Source organism: Parasteatoda tepidariorum, chromosome 1 (genome assembly GCF_043381705.1).
Source record: "Parasteatoda tepidariorum isolate YZ-2023 chromosome 1, CAS_Ptep_4.0, whole genome shotgun sequence".
NCBI classification, from domain to species: domain Eukaryota; kingdom Metazoa; phylum Arthropoda; class Arachnida; order Araneae; family Theridiidae; genus Parasteatoda; species Parasteatoda tepidariorum.
In genome coordinates, this window is record NC_092204.1 from 12,375,390 (window position 1) to 12,393,954 (window position 18,565).

Below are 18,565 nucleotides of genomic sequence, written 5' to 3' on the forward strand. Positions count from 1 at the left end.
AAAACCACCTTGAATACCTATATATATTGCTATACTTGCTATACTTACATTTCATATCTTTGAAAATAACACTTAATCAAAAGCAGTATATGACCTTAACGTATCGCATGATAAACTGAAATGTATAAACGCTTTCTTTCTACCACTCCCTACACATCAAAAAAGTGAGGACATACGGCGAAATAAAGTGACATTTTTTTTAAGGAAAGGGAGGAGCGTATGATATCTCAAACTCATGATCTCTCAAACTGTGCCAAGGGTTTTGCCATGCAAAACCTCCCAAAACATTTGCAGCTATGAAATAAAAATTGCTTACATAAACTCTGCATAGAAGCGTTTCAATGTGTTAATCAACCCCTGTAGGTAATTGTAGAATTTTGTTGATATATTTTTCACAAATAAAACTTGCTACTATTATTTGAAGCTATGAGCTTTGAATGATTTTTAGACGATTTTGTTTCAGAAGAAACGAGCAAAATAAGTAGTGCACGAGCTTGATAGTTGCGTATCAGCCAGACACTGGTAACTAATGAATGAAGTAGATTTATACATGTCTGGCGTTTAAATTAATATTTTATAATATACCAATGCAGTATTACACATAATTATTAACATGAATGTGCGTTGTAGGAAGCGTATTGTTTAAATTGGTGCCTAGAGTAATTAATTTATAGTATAATTTAGTTAATGTATTTTCCATATTCATTGCATCGGTTCTAACTATGTAATCAACTGTCATCCTCTAATAAATGGTTATCCTAATGACCTGTATTTAGCAATAATTTTGATTTAATATTAGACTCATTTAGATTTCTCACCATCCCTTTGGGGTTGCTAAATAATGGTATTCTCTATAGAATTAACCTTTTTGTGTCAAGAATCCGAGATAAAAGATGTTTAAAAAAAAATTAATAAAATTGGTAATTGAAAAATTATTATTGTTAGGATTTATTTTATAGTTATAAGATAGTTTCATATAGAATAGATCGAAATTTATTAAAAGAAACTATCAAATTAGCATTTTTTTATAACAAGTTTTTTTTTTTGTTTATTATTAAAAGTGAATGAAAAAAATGTTTGTACATGACCGCTGTTAGTCATAGTGGTTGATACAATTGAATAATTAAAGAGGCAATAAATAAAGTAAATCTCTGCCATTTTTTACATAATTATTAACCTGTGGCATCCCTAGGTTAAGAGTAATTGTTGTTCCGTCCTTGGAGCTCATTGTGCTGTTTAGTTTTTCACAATATTTAAGGCAATAGAACACATTTTTTAAAATTATTTGACGCATGGTTTGCGCATTTTATTTGAAAACAACACGCATTTTTTAACCTATTTAAGACTATGGTTGCGAAAATGCAATATTTCGTTTTGACGTAAGAAGCATTGTAAGAAAAAACATTTATGCGTATACTAATCCGTACTCTAACATCTAACTCCTCTGGTAACATCTAAACTTCCTCCTATTTTTTAATTATTAATTTTTTTTGTTATTATTGACATCAAGTCAAGTACAAGCTTATAAAAAAAAAATTGCGGGAGAGAAAAGTTTTTCTACAACATTAGATAAATTATTATTTTTTAAAGAATAAAATTTGAAAAAAAAAGAACAACTTAAAATTGCAGTAACCTTCAAACAAATTCGAATTTTGAAGAAAATTTTTTTTTTTCATTCAAAATAGTCTTATGTGCACTTTTTCAATTTCAACTTTATAGTTACATTTCAGTGAAAAGTAAATCCTCTAATATGTCTTTCTTTAAATTTTTAATTTTTTCTTCTTCCTACAAGTTAAACAGTTAAAAATTCTCGAACGAACTGATAATCGAATAGTACTCTTTTTTTTACTCCATCGAACTCCTTATACATTTTGCTACTCAACTTCGTAATTTCGAGTTTCTAAGTCTTATAGATTTTAAGAAACGAAAAAAAAAAAGTAACTTAAAGCAAAAATAAACTTTGTGTTGAATTTATAAACAATACGGCCCTTTCAGCACGCCAAATTTTAACGCTGTAAGTTACCTGTAGAGCGGTCCGTATGGTATTTTTTCCGACAAACTTAATAGCTAATAATTCTAGAACTAATAATCGAATGTTAATTTCCTTATTACATCATAATTCTTATATGCTTATATCTACACCTTAGAAGTTTTTAATTCTTATACTTTTTGTGCAGTAAAACAAAATACAACGTTAAGGTGAACACCCAAAACAGCAGCTTCGTCAGCCCTTTCAATTTTTTAATATCTTATAACCGTCGTTGAACAGCCGACTCAATTCTGAGTTTACGATTATCCCTGTAAAGCTTCGTAATTTAGAATTCAATCCAGAAGAAAAAGGAACTCGTAGATCAAGTATTGGGGGGAAATTTGCCTTCGTGGAGGACTTTTTGATGGAACTAACTCACATTTGCGTAACATGGAGAGGAAGACCACGAGAACCTCCAACGGTTAGCCTGATTTCAAGGGGACTCTACCTCTGAGGATATTTTACGTCAGCACTGTGGTCGTTGCAAGCTGGGTGCGGAATTCTTATCGATCGGCAATCAGTGGGATTCGAACTTTATTTCCTGAGCCACCACATTTCTACAATTTTTCAATGTCGAGAGAACTATTAGAAAGAGAACATAAACAATTGAAATAATTGCATAAGATCTGATAATAGTGCGGTGAAGTTTTTATGCGATGCGCAAATTAAAGAAATTTTGCTAACCTTAACTGTTATTACACTAGAATTTTAAATTTTCTCAGAATCTACAATTTCCACCTAGCGAAATATTTAACACGGTTCTTAGACAATTTTATAACAACAAAAATACGATGTTCGATCATTCAATAAATTTGTAACCATCCCTATATGTTATTTTATAAAGAGAACATACATTCATGAGAACTGTGCCCTACTAGATTTCTAAACGCTAAAGTGGTATCTTAAATAAGGAATTTTCTGCTAGCTTTAACGTAAATTAACAAACACTAGAAAAGAAAGTTAGAAAGGAGTTACTAATTTTAAACGTCTCATTTTGGTCGATCTGAACTTTTCATGGGTAAAAGTGACATCATTTTTAAAAGCTTCAAGTATGATCATTCAAATTGTGCCAATAGTTTTGCCATGTGAAATCTTCCAAAATATTTTCAGCTAAAAGAAAAGTTGTTTACATAGAATTTAGTAAAGTGATTCGATAGTTTTTAACCAACCCGTGTATATTTTAAATAGTTTTATCTGATAATATTAACTTTTGTTTCATCTGTTAAAAGGGATTATACAGTGCTACTGAAAATAAATTGATGTTTTATTATATAGGGTATATTTTCAATTATTAATAGCATATTTTCAATAGTTTTATCCGATAATATTAACTTTTGTTTTCATCTGTTAAGAGGGATTATACAGTGTTAACGAAAATAATTGATGCTTTATTACATAGGGTATTCTCTGACAACCTCTCTTGATACATATTTATAGAATTCTCTTCAGAAAAGAAGGAAAAAAAAACAAAGTTATTATAGATCCAAACTACTCTTTAAAAGCCCGGAATATCCTGGTTGGTTGGGCGTTGGGCCCATGTCCAAGAGGCTGTGAGTTCGATCCCCGTCTGCCGAAGGTTCACTGTGTAGTAAATGGTGATTGGTGGACGTTAAATCTGTCTGATCATGAAGTCCTGCATGTTCCCATTGCAAATTATACGTCTAGGGGTACTGAATTGGAGATTGGTAATTCCCTGGTTCAGGTCAAAATTACGATCTGTGGATGAATGAACGGGTGTATGAATGGGTCCACCCTATAAACGGGCTGTGACGTGTGTGTGGTTTAAGTCGTGTTCCTGGAGATAGGTGGCTCCACTGAAAAACATGAAACGTACCATCTACCTTAAATTCGCTTGGTTTCCCCATGCAGGCTTACTGATATTGGTAAGTGGCATTGGAAACAACAGCAACACTACTGTTTAGGCGGGGAAGGAAAAAAAAAGCTATTTATAAAGGAGAAAGGAAAAACAACAAAACCACCTTAAATACCTAAATGTTTTTCTTCTTTTTACTCCTCTCTCTAGCAATCAAACAGATTTTATCGTTTCCAGTCCCGTATTTTGATTTATTAGGTTTCGATAACCTTTCTGCCTTTTTTTGTCTCGCTCAAATGTAAATTGTGCATTCTTTTTTTACTTCACTTTTGGCAAGAATTACAAAAATAAATGTTAAGGGCAGTGATTGGGGTATTCCTTGTATTGTTTGTTGGTATTTACTTTCTTCTGTAAATTAGATAGTTGAACTGTTTTTAATAAATTGTTTGCACTTCAAATTTAGGTTTTATGATACCTTCAATTTATATTAAAAAAAATTTTTTTAACAGGTCAAGGTCAACCGAGCGTCTTGGGTAAGACGCGTCGTCCCAGGACGGCGTTCACAAGCCAACAGCTTCTAGAATTAGAGAACCAATTTCGAATGAACAAATACCTCTCCAGGCCAAAAAGGTTCGAAGTGGCCACCAACCTCATGCTTACGGAGACACAGGTAAGAATATTTTAAACTCTTTTACAACAAAAATAAAATAAAAAAATCTTAAATTAACAGTTTAATTTTATATTATCGAATTTATTTTGTTGAAAAAAACTGAATAGAAGTAAAAACTGAGAGTTCAAGCATTCAAGGAAAAAAAAACATTATCTTATTTCTGTTTCTGGCAAGATTTTTATCATCTTTAAAAATAACATTAAATTATGTATTAAAATTATTTTTAAATTCTCTATATTTGCGAAATTTTAAGAGTATAAACATTGCAGTCATATAGCGCTTTAGATTAAAAATAAAAACATATGACCGTAGACGCTTATCACTAAAAAAATCTTTTCCTTATTGAAACATTGTGCCATGTTTAACTAACCTGACAGTTATAATGAATAACTGTTACATATTTACAGCTATAAAAAGTCCCAGTTGGAGGACAAACAGTGAATTTTTGTTTTAAAAAAACGAAGCTATTAATAATATAGTATCACGTTTTTAAACATTAAATCATAAGCATCAAAAAAAAGAGTGAGAATGCCCACAAGCGCGTTTTATACGTCTTTCCCCCATGTATTTGCTGAGAAAAAAAGTACATTCGCGAACAAAAATAATTAATTTTCTTAGCCCTGAAGTTTTAAACTAACAATGTTAAAGTTAATTCTGACAATGTTGAAGTTACCTATCTGAAAAATATAAACATTTCCACCCCTTGGACAGAGTTGTTAATTTTCAGAAAAATTAAAATACTGCCAACAAAAAGATTTTATTTCTGCTTTTTTTCTTCTTCATAAAAAGTAAATTTTCCGCGTCACCTATTAACCTATTACCACTACCTATTAACATTTATTGAATATATATTTGTGAATGTTCTCAAAATCTACTCTTATAAGTAATTCTATTCATACTTTCATGTATTAATTCAGTAATTACAATGGCTAAGTGCCATTTTCTCCTTTAACTCTCAGTTTTTTACAGATGTTTATCAACACGGGATGAATGGGGAAAAGGTCAATTTTGGCCTCAGATGCCACTTATACATACCTGTCCAGACCGAAATAAATTTTTTAATTGTAATAGTAGCAAATATTTTGCTCTTTTTTTTTTAAAGGAAAAAGATAAAAATGAAATGTTCTTACTACCAATTACACATCTTTTTCGAAATTTTGCAGTACTTGCTCTATCAGCTCAGTTACGAAAATTATGTGTTTGCTTAATTGTTAAATATGTTACATCAGCATGCTCTCTGATATTTAAGGTCATTGGGAAATAATTTTCCATGGTGGTAAGCTGAAGAGGCAATTTTAAAATGAAAGCGGACAGCCACAAAACGGCGAGTTTGTATAGGCGAAGCACGTGATCACCGCAGGCAGCTAGTTTGATATAAATTACTATTCACAAACCAAAAAATTTGATTAGATTTCTTGTAATATTTAAAGTTATTGTATACACCGTGCTGACGAAAACCATCGGAGGTTTTCGTGGTTTTCTACTCCATGTCACAAAGTCCTCCACGAAGGCAAATTTCTCCCAATAATTGATCCAAGAGTCTTCTGAATTGGGTTCAAAATCCTAAGGCTACGGAGTTGAACATTATTAGTTGCGAACTCAAAATTGGGTAGGCTGTTCAACGACGGTTATAAAATAAAATAAAAAGTGATTATATACTAACAGTTGAAGTAAGCAAAGCTTTTTGAACCAGAAAGTTACAAACGTGAAAATTTTTGAAAAGTGGAGACAAGCGCTTAATAAAACGCTTAATTTTAAACGATTTTTAAAATTAAAATATCACTTAATTTTAGGAATTAAGTTGGTCAGTTATATGGCCGGAATAGCCTGGTTGGCAGGGTGCTGGACTCATGTTCGTGAAAACGGGAGTTCGAATCCAGCCGGCCGACGTCTCCCCGTGTCACTGGTGCTCGTTAAATCTGTCGGGTCAAAAATTCCTCCGTGTTCCCATAACAAATTATACTTCTTGGGGGGAAAGGGTACTGGATTGGAGATTGATCGTTCTCTGGAACAGGTAAAAAATTACGATCTGTGGATGAATGAATGTATGTATGAATGGGCCCGCCCTATAAACGGGTGTGAGGTATAGGTGAAGCAGAAGTCGAATTTTTGGCCACTGGAAAACAAGAAAAATCGCACCCCTTGTCGTAATGGTCTACGCCAACAACAACAACAGCAAGTTGATCAATTTTAACATCCAAATATATTCCCTTTTGATTTACAAATATATTTTGGTTGATAGGAATACGTCGAAAACAATTTGGTTCTTCAATATTTTCTACCAATTCTTAAATTTTTTCCCCATTTGTGACCACCCTGTCTACGTTGCTTATGCTTCAAATCTTCACCACGTTTCTTAACCAGAAATACCAACTTTCTCCGCCTTGCGGGAAAATTTTTTTTTCTAGATGTAAACAAAATTTCTATTCTAATGTTATGATAAATGCATGATTTATAAACACCTAGAAAATATTATTAACTGGTAACATTTTTGTTATACAGAGCTATCTCTTTTACTATCGAATTAAAATTTCATATCACTTTCGGATCTATCTATATTAGTGATTCTCAACCCTTTTTTTCTGGCGGCACACTTATAATGATTTCAAAATTTGACGGCACACAGTGAAAAAAAATAATTTAAAAGTTGTTTACTTACCAATAATATGCTGTGTTAAATAGTCTGTGATAATAATTTTGAATGTGAAATAAAATAATATGAAGCACGTTTATTAAGGGATTAATTATTCCTTTCGACTAATTTTTTATTAGTTTGTAACAGTTATTTATCTTTTTTGCTAGTTATTAATTGTTAGCTTGTTTTCTATAGTTATTAACTGTTCGTTTTTTTACATTAATTATTATTTTTTTGTGATTTCTTGTTAATTAGTTTTTTTGCTAATTATTAATTGTTAGCTTATTTTTTTTTGTTAGTTATCCTTCGTTAATTTGCTTTTATAACTAATAACTGCATAGCTAACTTTAATGATTAGCTTTTATTTCCGTTGGAAAGTTAATATTTAGCTTGTTTTAGCCTTTGTTAATTATTTTAATAGTCATTAAATTTCCTACTTACTTTAATGTGCGTCAAAGACAATTCAATTTATACTGTGTGTCAAAGACAATTTAAACACTTCCTTCTTATTTTAAGTTATTTTAAGATTGTCAGAGACAAGACAATTGCCGACAAAGATGTTTGCTCGATTAAAGCGTGGAAAAATTATAAAAAGTATATATATGTACACTTTTCTTTAATTTAAACTTTACTCGTAATAAAAAAAAGCATTATAATTTTTATTCCATCATTTCTAATATTTGGCGGCACATTTTGAGAATTTGGCGTCATACAAAAGTGCCGNTATTTATTTACTTAGAGAAAATAAAATATTCTGGTAGCTACAAACATGATAATATAAAAAATTTATATTAATTTTACTACCACTTTCTCATTTCTACGACTCGATTCAATAATTAAAGATTATTCAAATAATAAAAGTATGATAAAATAATGTTTAATAAATAAAAGTGAATTGAGTTTCCACCACTTTTTACATAGTCACCGGTTACTTCCCTGAATATATAGTTTCTTCTGGTTTTTTAAATAAAAGTATGATAAAATAATGCTTAATAAACAAAAGTGAATTGAGTTTCCACCACTTTTTACACAGTCACCGGCTGCTTCCCTGAATATATAGTTTCTTCTGATTTTTTTTAATTGAATATAAGTTGTTGCTTAAATCATTGAAAATCAATTTTATTAAATTAAAAAAAGTGCTAAGACATAATATTCTCTACCATTTCTTATGCTTAAGAAAAATCCGCTGATAAATAGAGTAAAATTAGTATCGTGTATTAACCTTTATAGTTGATTAAAAGATTTTTAATGATTAAGATTGATTTTTGATTGGGATAAGATTTTTTGGTGTTTTATCAATTCAGTACTTTAAGATTAAAAATAGTTCCAGTTTGATTTTACTTAATTTTTAAAACGGGTTGACTAGAAGAAAGCACCCCAATAAGGAACTATAATCACTCGAAAACCATTGTACATGCTACGGTTAAAGTAATAAAACCGGCTATTATTAATGCTAACCAGTCAATATTAATAATAACCACTTCGTTTGGTCAGAAATATCGCAGATTATTTACTTCAACCTGTTATTATTGATAGTAACCAATTAAATTTGATCAATGTGATTAAACGGTAAACAAGGGTGTGCCTCTTTGTATATGTGTTACGGTTAAAGTGATAAATCCGATTATTATTAATACTAACCGACGAAAATTAGTAATAACCGTTTCTTTTGGTTAAAGTGGGAAATGAAAAGAGGAGATTCCCGTATCGTGATCTGTGGCAAAATAATTGATAAGCAATAAATTTTTTAAAAATAAATTTTTTCAACGGCAAAATAATTTTTGCCGTTGACCATTAAAGTTGAGGAGATGAAATTGTTCTTGTTTTCCAGTGGAGCCATCTGTGACCATGAATTCGACTTCTGATACACCTAAATGTCACACCCGTTTATAGGGCAGACGCATTCATAATTTATACACCCATTCATTCATTCACAGATCGTAATTTTGACCTGAACCAGAGAACGATTAATCTCCAATTCAGTACCCCCAGAGGTATTTATTTGTATCGGAAGATGGAGGATTTCGTGACCCGACAGATTTAATATGTACCAATCACCATTTACTGCACGGGGAGTCTTCGTCCGGCTGGATTCAAACTCCCGTTCCCATAAACATGAGTCCGACTCCCTGCCAACCAGGCTATCCTGGCGAATGGATTTATTAAAATTAATTATTAGTAAGCTTTTTGGACAAATTTATCAAAATTGTCCATTTTAGCCACCTTTGCATTTGTCTTTTGTATGTAGGTGCATGCTCTTAAGCTTAGGGTAACTCTTACTCAAATCAAAATTCTATGTTTAATTTTCGATATAAATATTTTAAATACTTGGTTATTAAACGATAAGCTTAGACATTTAATAAAAAGTTGGATTTAAAAACAATTTCAATAATATAATTCCAATGTTAAAAGGTATTTGAATGTAATTCTATTTTAATGTTTATTTCTTTGCGCTTTAAAAGCAATTCAAACGATTGTGACAATCTATTTCGTGCCACAAGGACATTCCAAGCGGTAAAGAAAAATTATAAACTTTAACCGTAACTCTTTCTGCGTCTTCCGACGTGAGCTAAAAGCCATATTCACTATAGAAACGACAGAGAAAAAAATAAATAAATAAATTCAATCCAAGAATATTTTATTTTTGAAAGCCAGAAAATCACCGAAAAGCGAAACGGGCAAAATGTCGACTGTACAGGAAGTGGGAGGGGGTGGAGTGCAAAAAAGTCGACGTATAATGATAAAAAATCTCACATTTATTTTCTCCATGCTCCCGAGAAATCGCCCGTCAATTTCCACTATACCCTTCTCCCATTTTACCCTGACTGAAATTGAAACGAAAAAAAAAAAAAAACTTAAGAAAGAGGAGGGGGCGATAAAAAAGAAACTTTCTTTTCTTCCTTTATTTTTTTGTAACGATACCATAAGGGATGAGGAATAAAAAAAAAAAAAAAAAAAAAACAANAAAAAAAAAAAAAAAAAAAAAAAAAAAAAAAAAAAAAAAAAAAAATAAGAGATGGGTTGGCAACATTAAAGGCCAAAAAACTCCTTTTCTCTCTATTTTCGATGCTGACCGCCTCAATGTCTCCAAAAACGATTCCAATCGGTGGAAGCGCCCCTGTAAGACGGGGCAGGGGGGAGAGGATGAAGAATCTGCTCTCTGCCCACACCCCCAAGAAGAAAAGAAGATAGAAAAGAGCGTAAGTCAGAAGATCTTTGGCAATCATCTCTAAGCCGGGGCGCAGCAATAACAACTCTCTGACGAGAAGAATCGTAATAAATTGGACATTTTGGGGTGAATAAAAGTTGGGGCGCCCCTGTTCTCCCCACTTTTACTCCTCCTGATTCCTGATTAGCCTAACTACAAGTAAATTAGGGAGATGAATTGTTGGTAGGGTCTTCAGGGTTCTCTTCCTTTGCAGACAAAGGCTTCGGCAATGATAATTAGCGAAGCAACGGCGCCGCTTCATTTAATTATACGCCATTCTTCCTTACTCCTTCCTTACCCTTTCTCTTCTTTCTTTTCAATTGACGCCATCTTTGAAGCAAGGATAAGGGACCATCTTCAAGATATCGTTTTCTCAGTTTAGGAGGCTTAAATATACAGGGGTTGATCAAAATAATGGAAATGCTTCTGTACTAACTCTATGTAAACAAATTTTCCTTTAGCTACAAATGTTTTGGAAGAGTTTATATGGTTTAACTGTGGAAACAATTTGAAAGATCATGCTTGAAGCTTTAAGAAATTATGTCTTTTTTCCCCAGTTAAAGTTCGGATCTACCTAAATGTGGGTGAAAGTTAATAACTTCTTTCTAGTTGTACTGAAAATATGAAATTATTATATAGGACTGCGTCTTTTATATGCGAATGCTTTTTAATTACTGCGGTATTGTAAAAGAAATCAGCTTTTTACTTTCTATGAAAATTTTGGTCAATACAAAATTTTATGATGAAATGAAAAAAGAGGGTGGTGTAACTACCACTATAAATATTAAATACTAATTCACTAGTATATAATACACGTCAACGTAAAAATATTTAATACCAATTCACTAATATCGTTATTATCGAGTCTCGTTATTTTGATTAAGTCTTGAGGTACCATTTCATACATGAAACATTTGTAGCTGTAAAAGAAAAATTGCTTACACAGAGTTAGTACAGAAGAGTTTCCATTATTTTGATCAACTCCTAAAAGCTTATTTGAATTTGAGAAAACTTTTGAGTCTGCTTATTAAAAGTAGTGGTTGTTAAACGTTATTCGTTTACAATGTCGTCGTCATTCGTTTACAATGTCGTCGTCATTCGTTTACAATGTCGCCGTCATTCGTTTACTATGAACAAGGCATTAAATAGTTATTGAAAATTTCAAGAAGGTCATCCACCATTGTGTACGTAAATATAAAAACTGATTTTTCATAACATGCAAGGAGTTTCTGGGAAGCTAAAATTTTTTCATCGAACAAATGTTTTCGAATTTCTCCTCATAGCCAACTAAAGCTACATCCACACTTTCTCACCTTTATTTCATCTTGCATGTCGTAGGTATTCATTATAAAAATCATTTCATTGTATTTGAAACAATGGAAAACTTTGATGGAGGAAGATAAGTGGCACTCTTGTAATCCTTAGAAAATTAGTTTTAAAACACATAAAAGCCTCTAGAATATAAAGCGATTTAATGCATGGAGTAGGTGGAATTTTCTTTTTATTTCATATAATATCTAAGTTTGCTTTGTTTTTGATATTATGTGTTCCCCGCCCACTCAGAAATAAAACTCTTTTGAGGATTTAGCAATCCTTGAGCTGTATTTCGTTTATTTTGAGAATCATTTCGTCACAAAATCACGTGATCAATGATGAAACTCAAACTCTCAAATGTATAGCGAAAATGCTTACCAGCCAACTTGTATGGTCGTTGAAAAAGAGTTCACAAAGTGATACTAAAACAAAAATTTAGATTGGAAGAATTTTCAAAAAACAAAACCATAAAGACACCTATGAGCATAATTAGCCAACAAATAGATCTTATCTACATATTTTTTTAAGCTATTGATTCACCGTGGTAGTTAAAAAAATGTTTTCAAACTTTGAACTTCAAGATTCAATTTACCAAAACGCTAATGTTGCTACCACTAAGAAAAATATTTTTCAATGGCCGTATAAGTTGGCAGCCATGCAAATGTGACCTCAACTCGAAACCTCAAGGCAGTGTGGAGATAGTTAACTAAAAAGACAAAACTAAGATGAAGATTACCCGATCGAAAATAAAGTGAGAAAGCATACCGATCGGGCTGTATAGTGATCAAGGATACTATACAGCCCGATATCTCACAAGGGATCACCTCATACCAAGGTAATCCCTGGTTCGTATCCTGCTTCGGGCATGGGTGTAATTTGACTATCTGTTTTATCTGAATCTCTTGTGTTGTTGGTGTGACATTGATCTAGGTATATGGTGCCCTAAATAAAGTGATTATTAGAAAACTTAGTACTTAAAGCGCTAAGAGCGTTCTCTTTTTCGAAAAAAATAATAATAAAATGACGAAATATTTTTTAAACTTTGACGAAATTCGTTTCCTTGAAGAAGTGATGATAGTTATTTCGTCACTAGCCACGCAAATGTGACCTCAACTCGAAACCTCAAGGTAGTGTGGAGATTGTTAACTAAAAAGACAAAACTGGGATGAAGATTACCCGATTGAAAATAAAGTGAGAAAACATACCGATCTGGTTCTATAGTGGTCACGAATACTATACAGCCCGATACCTCTCAAGGGATCACCTCATACCAAGGTAATCCCTGGTTCGTATCCTGCTTCGGGCATGGGTGTAATTTGACTATCTGTCTTATTTGAATTTCTTGTGTTGTTGGAGTGACATTGATCTAGGTATATGGTGCCCTAGATAAAGTTATTATTAGAAAACTTAGTACTTAAAACGCTAAGAGCTTTCTCTTTTTCGAAAAGAAAAAATGACGAAATATTTTTTAAATTTTGACGAAATTCGTTTCCTTGAAGAAGTGATGATAGTTATTTCGTCACTTTGACGAAATTTTTGCGTGACGCATACATCAGGAAGCGAAATTCATCAAAAGCAAAAAAAAAAGTTTCGTGATATTTGAGTATTAATATATTTCAGTGCATCCTAAAAATAAATTTGATTCTTTTCAGGTGAAAATCTGGTTTCAAAATAGGCGAATGAAGTGGAAAAGAAGTAAAAAAGCCCAACAAGAATCTAAATCAAGGACTGATTCAGACTCGACGAACAAGAGTTCGAATCGAGCGTCAGACGGCGTCGTGGTGATGGAACACGGAAAAAGGACCACGTCAGACGAAGAGGAAGAGCACGACATCCCTTCTTCGCCCTACTGCGATTCTTCTGATCGAATTTTGAACTCTGAACACTTACCCGTTGGCATGTGTCACGCCCAGCTGGACATTAATGGGGACTGCAGCGACAACAGTTCACACGGGCCATGCCCTTCGCCTAAAGACACGATATATAGACCCTACATTGTTTAGCACGCTTTGTTATGTGAAATAAATCATCAACGTAGTGCAATGATGAGCAATATATTGGACAGTTGTATATATTTAACGCCGAGCGAAAACGTTTAGAAGTTGGATTGGCTTATTTATAAACAGAAGCTGATTGTTCCTGACTAGGATAATTTTATTTTATTTAAATTAAAAGCTATGTAACGAACTATAATGGAGATTTTTTTTTCAGAGGTAAAACAGGAAAGTAAATTTTATTTCGTTTAAAATGTCTGGTACTTCTGCATTCCGATGAAAACTAATAAAAAATATCCAATAAAAAGATACTGGCTAACATATGCAAGGTGTTCCGTAAAGACTGCTTTTTATATAGATTTTTAGAATCCTTTTCAAAGAGGTTAACAAAAAAGTAAGCGAGTTAGTGTTCGCAAACTAATATTTGATTACAAAAAAGAAAAAAAAAAAAAAAGAAAAAAAAACCAAATAAAATCTGACAAATCACAGTATAGGAAGGGGAACGTCATAAACTGCAAGATAGATTTGATTTTGGGAGGAAATAGTCACAGAGAGGAGTTGAAAAGCGATTACTAGAAACACTTCCTTGTTTTAACTTACAATTTATTCTGTTTTGATGTTTATTCCATTCGCCTTTGGTTTTAGCAACCTGACGACGAGATTCGTACATGCCACCCCCACGTTTAACAAAGACGTTGGCGGGTGATACCGCTCGTTCAAGGAGACCCCTAGATATAAACTTCGTAAATTGTAATTTATTTAAACTTTTTAAATTATTTATGTGTAGCGGTGGGAAAAATAATTCTAGAAGAAATTTACTGAACCAACAATAAAACAATAAAATATTGCAAACAAATGGGGAGGAACAGAATAAAATGATAGCAATTTTGCCACAACTAAAACATTTTTTCTAACGAAGCAGAGCAAGTTGGCATCGCTATTAATATAAAAGCTACCCACATGCAATCTGTTGATGTTGCATTTTCCATCATTACATAGTGTTGTGTTTGCACTATATCGGAGGAAAAGAGGTTAATTCAATAATTGGTTGAAATATTATCCACGGTAGCTTAAAGGGAAATATATTAATTAAGAAAATGTTAATGTTGCAGAGTTATGAAAATTCAAATTTTTTGTATGAATGAAAGAGTACCATTTCATGTTATTAGCTTTTTGTAATTTAATTTTATGGATTTTTATATTTTATGAGTCTCCTGAAAAAAATAAATACATGAATGAGTAACGATATTGAAGTTTTAAGTAATTACAATATTTTCCTTGTAATAAAAACAAGAATGAAATTTAGTATCCAAAGAATATTCAAGAGAAAAATATAACCCTTTGATTACGATGGCACACCGGTATTCCTTTATATATATATANTTTTTTTTTTTTTTAAACTGCTGTTTGTTATTTTTTTACTTATTATCCCCCCCCCTTTTTTTTTCATTTGTGTATTATTTTTCTTTGTTTTATTCTTCATTTTGAACATATATATATATATATATACATACAACAAAATAAATAAATACAAGAAAACACGAAGAAAGTTAAGAAAAACAATAAGTTTCATTTATTGCGCATAAGCTGCAAGTAAACAGAACTCATTAGATAAGTTCAAAAAGAGGATAAAACAAAGGAAAATTATAGACAAATGTAAAGGGGGAGGGAAATAATAATTAATGAAAAAAATAACAAACAACTGATTTAAAAAAAAATTTAAAAAAAGGGATGAAATTTTTTTAAAACTGGAAAATAAAAGATATAATCTTTTCATCAGCCCACACGATTATATCCGCAAAAAAGAGTGCTTTCTGATATTGTATCAATATAGCCAAAGCAAAATATATTAATACAATAGTGTGAGGTGCACTCAAATTTTTTTTTCACAAAAATTACAACAAATAAAATATAACACAATAAGTAAAAATAACGCGTAAAAACAGAAAATAAAATAAAATTAAAAGAAAAAACAGTATAAAACAAAATCTCTAATAACGAAATCAGATGTACTTACATGAACGGGAAATATTTCAAGAATGATTTAAAAATATTTTCAACAAGATTGCCAGATTATAAAATATGAAAACAAAAGCGCAACGGCGTAAATATAAAATTTATGCAATGTAATATAAATTAACGTAAAATAATGCAAAACAAAGTAAAATAATGTAAAATAATAATGTCCTAAATCAATGGAAAATAATGTAAAAAAGTATGAAAAATATGTGAAATAAAAATTCTGCGTCAAAGGGTAAATAACTTATTTATGCTTCACAATGAAAAAGTCAGCGAGAATGTTTTAATTGTTTTTTTATTCGACAGTTTTATTCAAAATAATGAATATTGTCAATCAAAAGTTAACTTCTGAGTAAAACTTGCAGAAATATTTTTTTTATAATTTTAATTGTTATAGTTTATCACAATTATAAAATATTAAGATTGCTCTTAAGATTTTTTAAGATAGTTATATATTGCATTTTTCTTGGGAAAGCAAACAAACCACCATGTCAGTGTTGAATTAAAACAATTATGTGTGTACTAATTTTCGTTCTTGTGTTTGTTATTATCAATAAGGTGTTGTTGTCAGAATAGCTAGTTAATCAATTCCAAGAAACTTTTTTCTCGTAGTTATTTTATTTATTTATTATTATTTAGTATTATTTTTTAGAATAATGATGCAATTAACTCTATTTATTAATAAAAAATACCTTTAGACCAATGCAGTAACAATTTATTATATACTCCGAAATCTAAATTTCGATTATGTTTTGAAAATATTACATAAAATAATTAAGTATTCTTACATTTTAAGATAAGATGTCAGTTTCTCTTTTAATCATCGTTTTATAATTTGATGTTCAATATATTTAGTTGCTTTTAAAACATTTTATTTTACATACTCAAAAAAGGATTTCCTTGTCTGTAGAATGATTGAATGTAAATAATGCGCTGCGCATGCGTTTCATTTTCATCATCAGAACAACATGAAGTTGAAAAAAACAAAATGTAATTTTACATAAATGTGTGTGATTTCATATTTTGATGATGGCTGTATATATTGTAATAAACTATGTGAGAAGATTAAATACAAAATACTGAAAATCTTTCGTGTTGTCATTCTTTCGTTGTTATTACTTTTTTATGGTGTGGCAGGTAACATGGAATTATGAATAATTTTTTTTAATGACTTAAATTTAATTGACATTTTATGCACAAATTTTACAGTGGACATAGTCACCGTGAGTGGTCCATTATTATAATTTTAGATAAAAATTTTACGAAATTAAAATAGTGATAGTGGTAACAGGCTAAATTTTTCTCTGACTTCAAAATGCCATAAAGCCCCGCAGTGGACTGATCGTTAAGACGCGGTTCCCAGCAGATCCCCGAATTCAAGCATGACCACTTGCGGTCAGTGTGCGGGTGGGTGACCACTTGGATCTGTCTGTGTAGGGACCGAGGGTGCGCTGTATTGGTTCTTTTTAAACTGTTCTACTGTAAAGTGCTCTACTTTGCGTGCAGGTAATCGGGCTACCGAAGCGGGGGTGCCATCCCCTCTGCAGAGGATCTGAATTACGATGGCGTGTCTTCGGATGATCCTCAGGGATGTTTACCATACCGTCACCAACAGCCCATTGTGCAGCTCTAGTGCGACATAAATGATCTACAACAACAACAAAATGCCATAAAAATTTCGAATGACTGAACACTAAAAAAAAAAAAAAATCATACGTAAAACAAATTTAAATAACTTAAATAAAAAGCTTCTATTTTACATAATAATAAATTGTGAATTTATATAAATTGCATTGTGAATTTATATGATATTGAATTGTGAAATATAATATAATATTGAATTGTGAATTTATACATGGTGGCAACAAATAACGGGGTAAGACATTTTCAAATTTATTTTTCTTAATTTAGAGAAATTTGGGCCATAGCAGAAAACACATTCAAGAGGTTATGGAGTTGCATAACTTGACTGTGGTAGAGAGAGGGCAAGCGTATCTAGATATTTCCTTAGCGGGACGCATATTGTCCGGCCACAGTCAGCCCGACTTTCGTGCAGGAATTGCTTGAGTGACTCTAAACTTTTGTGGAGACACACTCTGGTTCCCAGGAAGGACCACATGTTCGTTATTGTGATGCATACATATTGCATATAGGCATTACATATTTCTTAATTTTCAAAATTTCTTTAATTTCTAAAAAATCATTCTTAATTTTATTATAATTAAATAAATCATTTAATTTTTACCATAATTTATAAAAAGCGAATATAAATAATTTTCTTAACAAGTGTTTCGGTTATAGGGTTACATTAAATTCTCACGATCTTTTGGTGATTAAGTTGTAGCCAGATTATTTAAAATGTAATATTAATAACGCGGGGTTAGCTTTGTATTTTGACTATATTATCTATCGATAACTTGCCAACTTTGAATCTCTCCTCCTGTTAAGTGTCCATTAGTAACTATTCACTGGTAATTTAAAACTTCTTGGTGGTTAGACTGGGCTGATGCTTGATTGCAGCTCAATCTGATCGTCAATTGTTGCAAAAATTCTCAAATTATTTGTAGTATCTCAGCAGTAATCCTTCTTTCACTATAAACGAAATGCACTAGGCATCACCACTACTACAATCATGTCTTCCATAAATAAAGTCTGTATTAAGTGTTCAATCATCTAGTGAAAGGTACCCCTAAATTGAATCAAGTTAGCATGACTTATATACTAAGTAATTGGAATTGTATTTTTGTAGTGGTAGATATATTACAGTACTCCCCCACCAGAATTTTATCTGTGATAGAATTCGATGAATGGGGTACCACTAGTTGATTCATTGCTGTTTTGTGAGAAGCCGGGAGAGCTGCATTAAGATCACCGTACTTTTTG

The 18,565-nt window shown here is 31.5% G+C and overlaps 1 protein-coding gene across 2 annotated transcripts in view; it reads left to right on the plus strand.

Annotated features, from left to right (window-relative positions):
• The window catches only part of LOC107445444 (motor neuron and pancreas homeobox 1), a 69,477-nt gene extending 55,306 nt beyond the window's left edge, over nt 1-14,171 (plus strand). For both annotated transcript variants that reach the window (XM_016059834.3, XM_016059833.3), the window contains exons 2-3: nt 4,352-4,512; nt 13,322-14,171. In XM_016059834.3, coding sequence (XP_015915320.2) covers nt 4,352-4,512; nt 13,322-13,672 — 512 coding nt within the window. In that variant the 3' untranslated portion in view covers nt 13,673-14,171. The remainder of the gene's footprint in view (nt 1-4,351; nt 4,513-13,321) is intronic.
• The last annotated feature ends 4,394 nt before the right edge of the window (nt 14,172-18,565 follow it).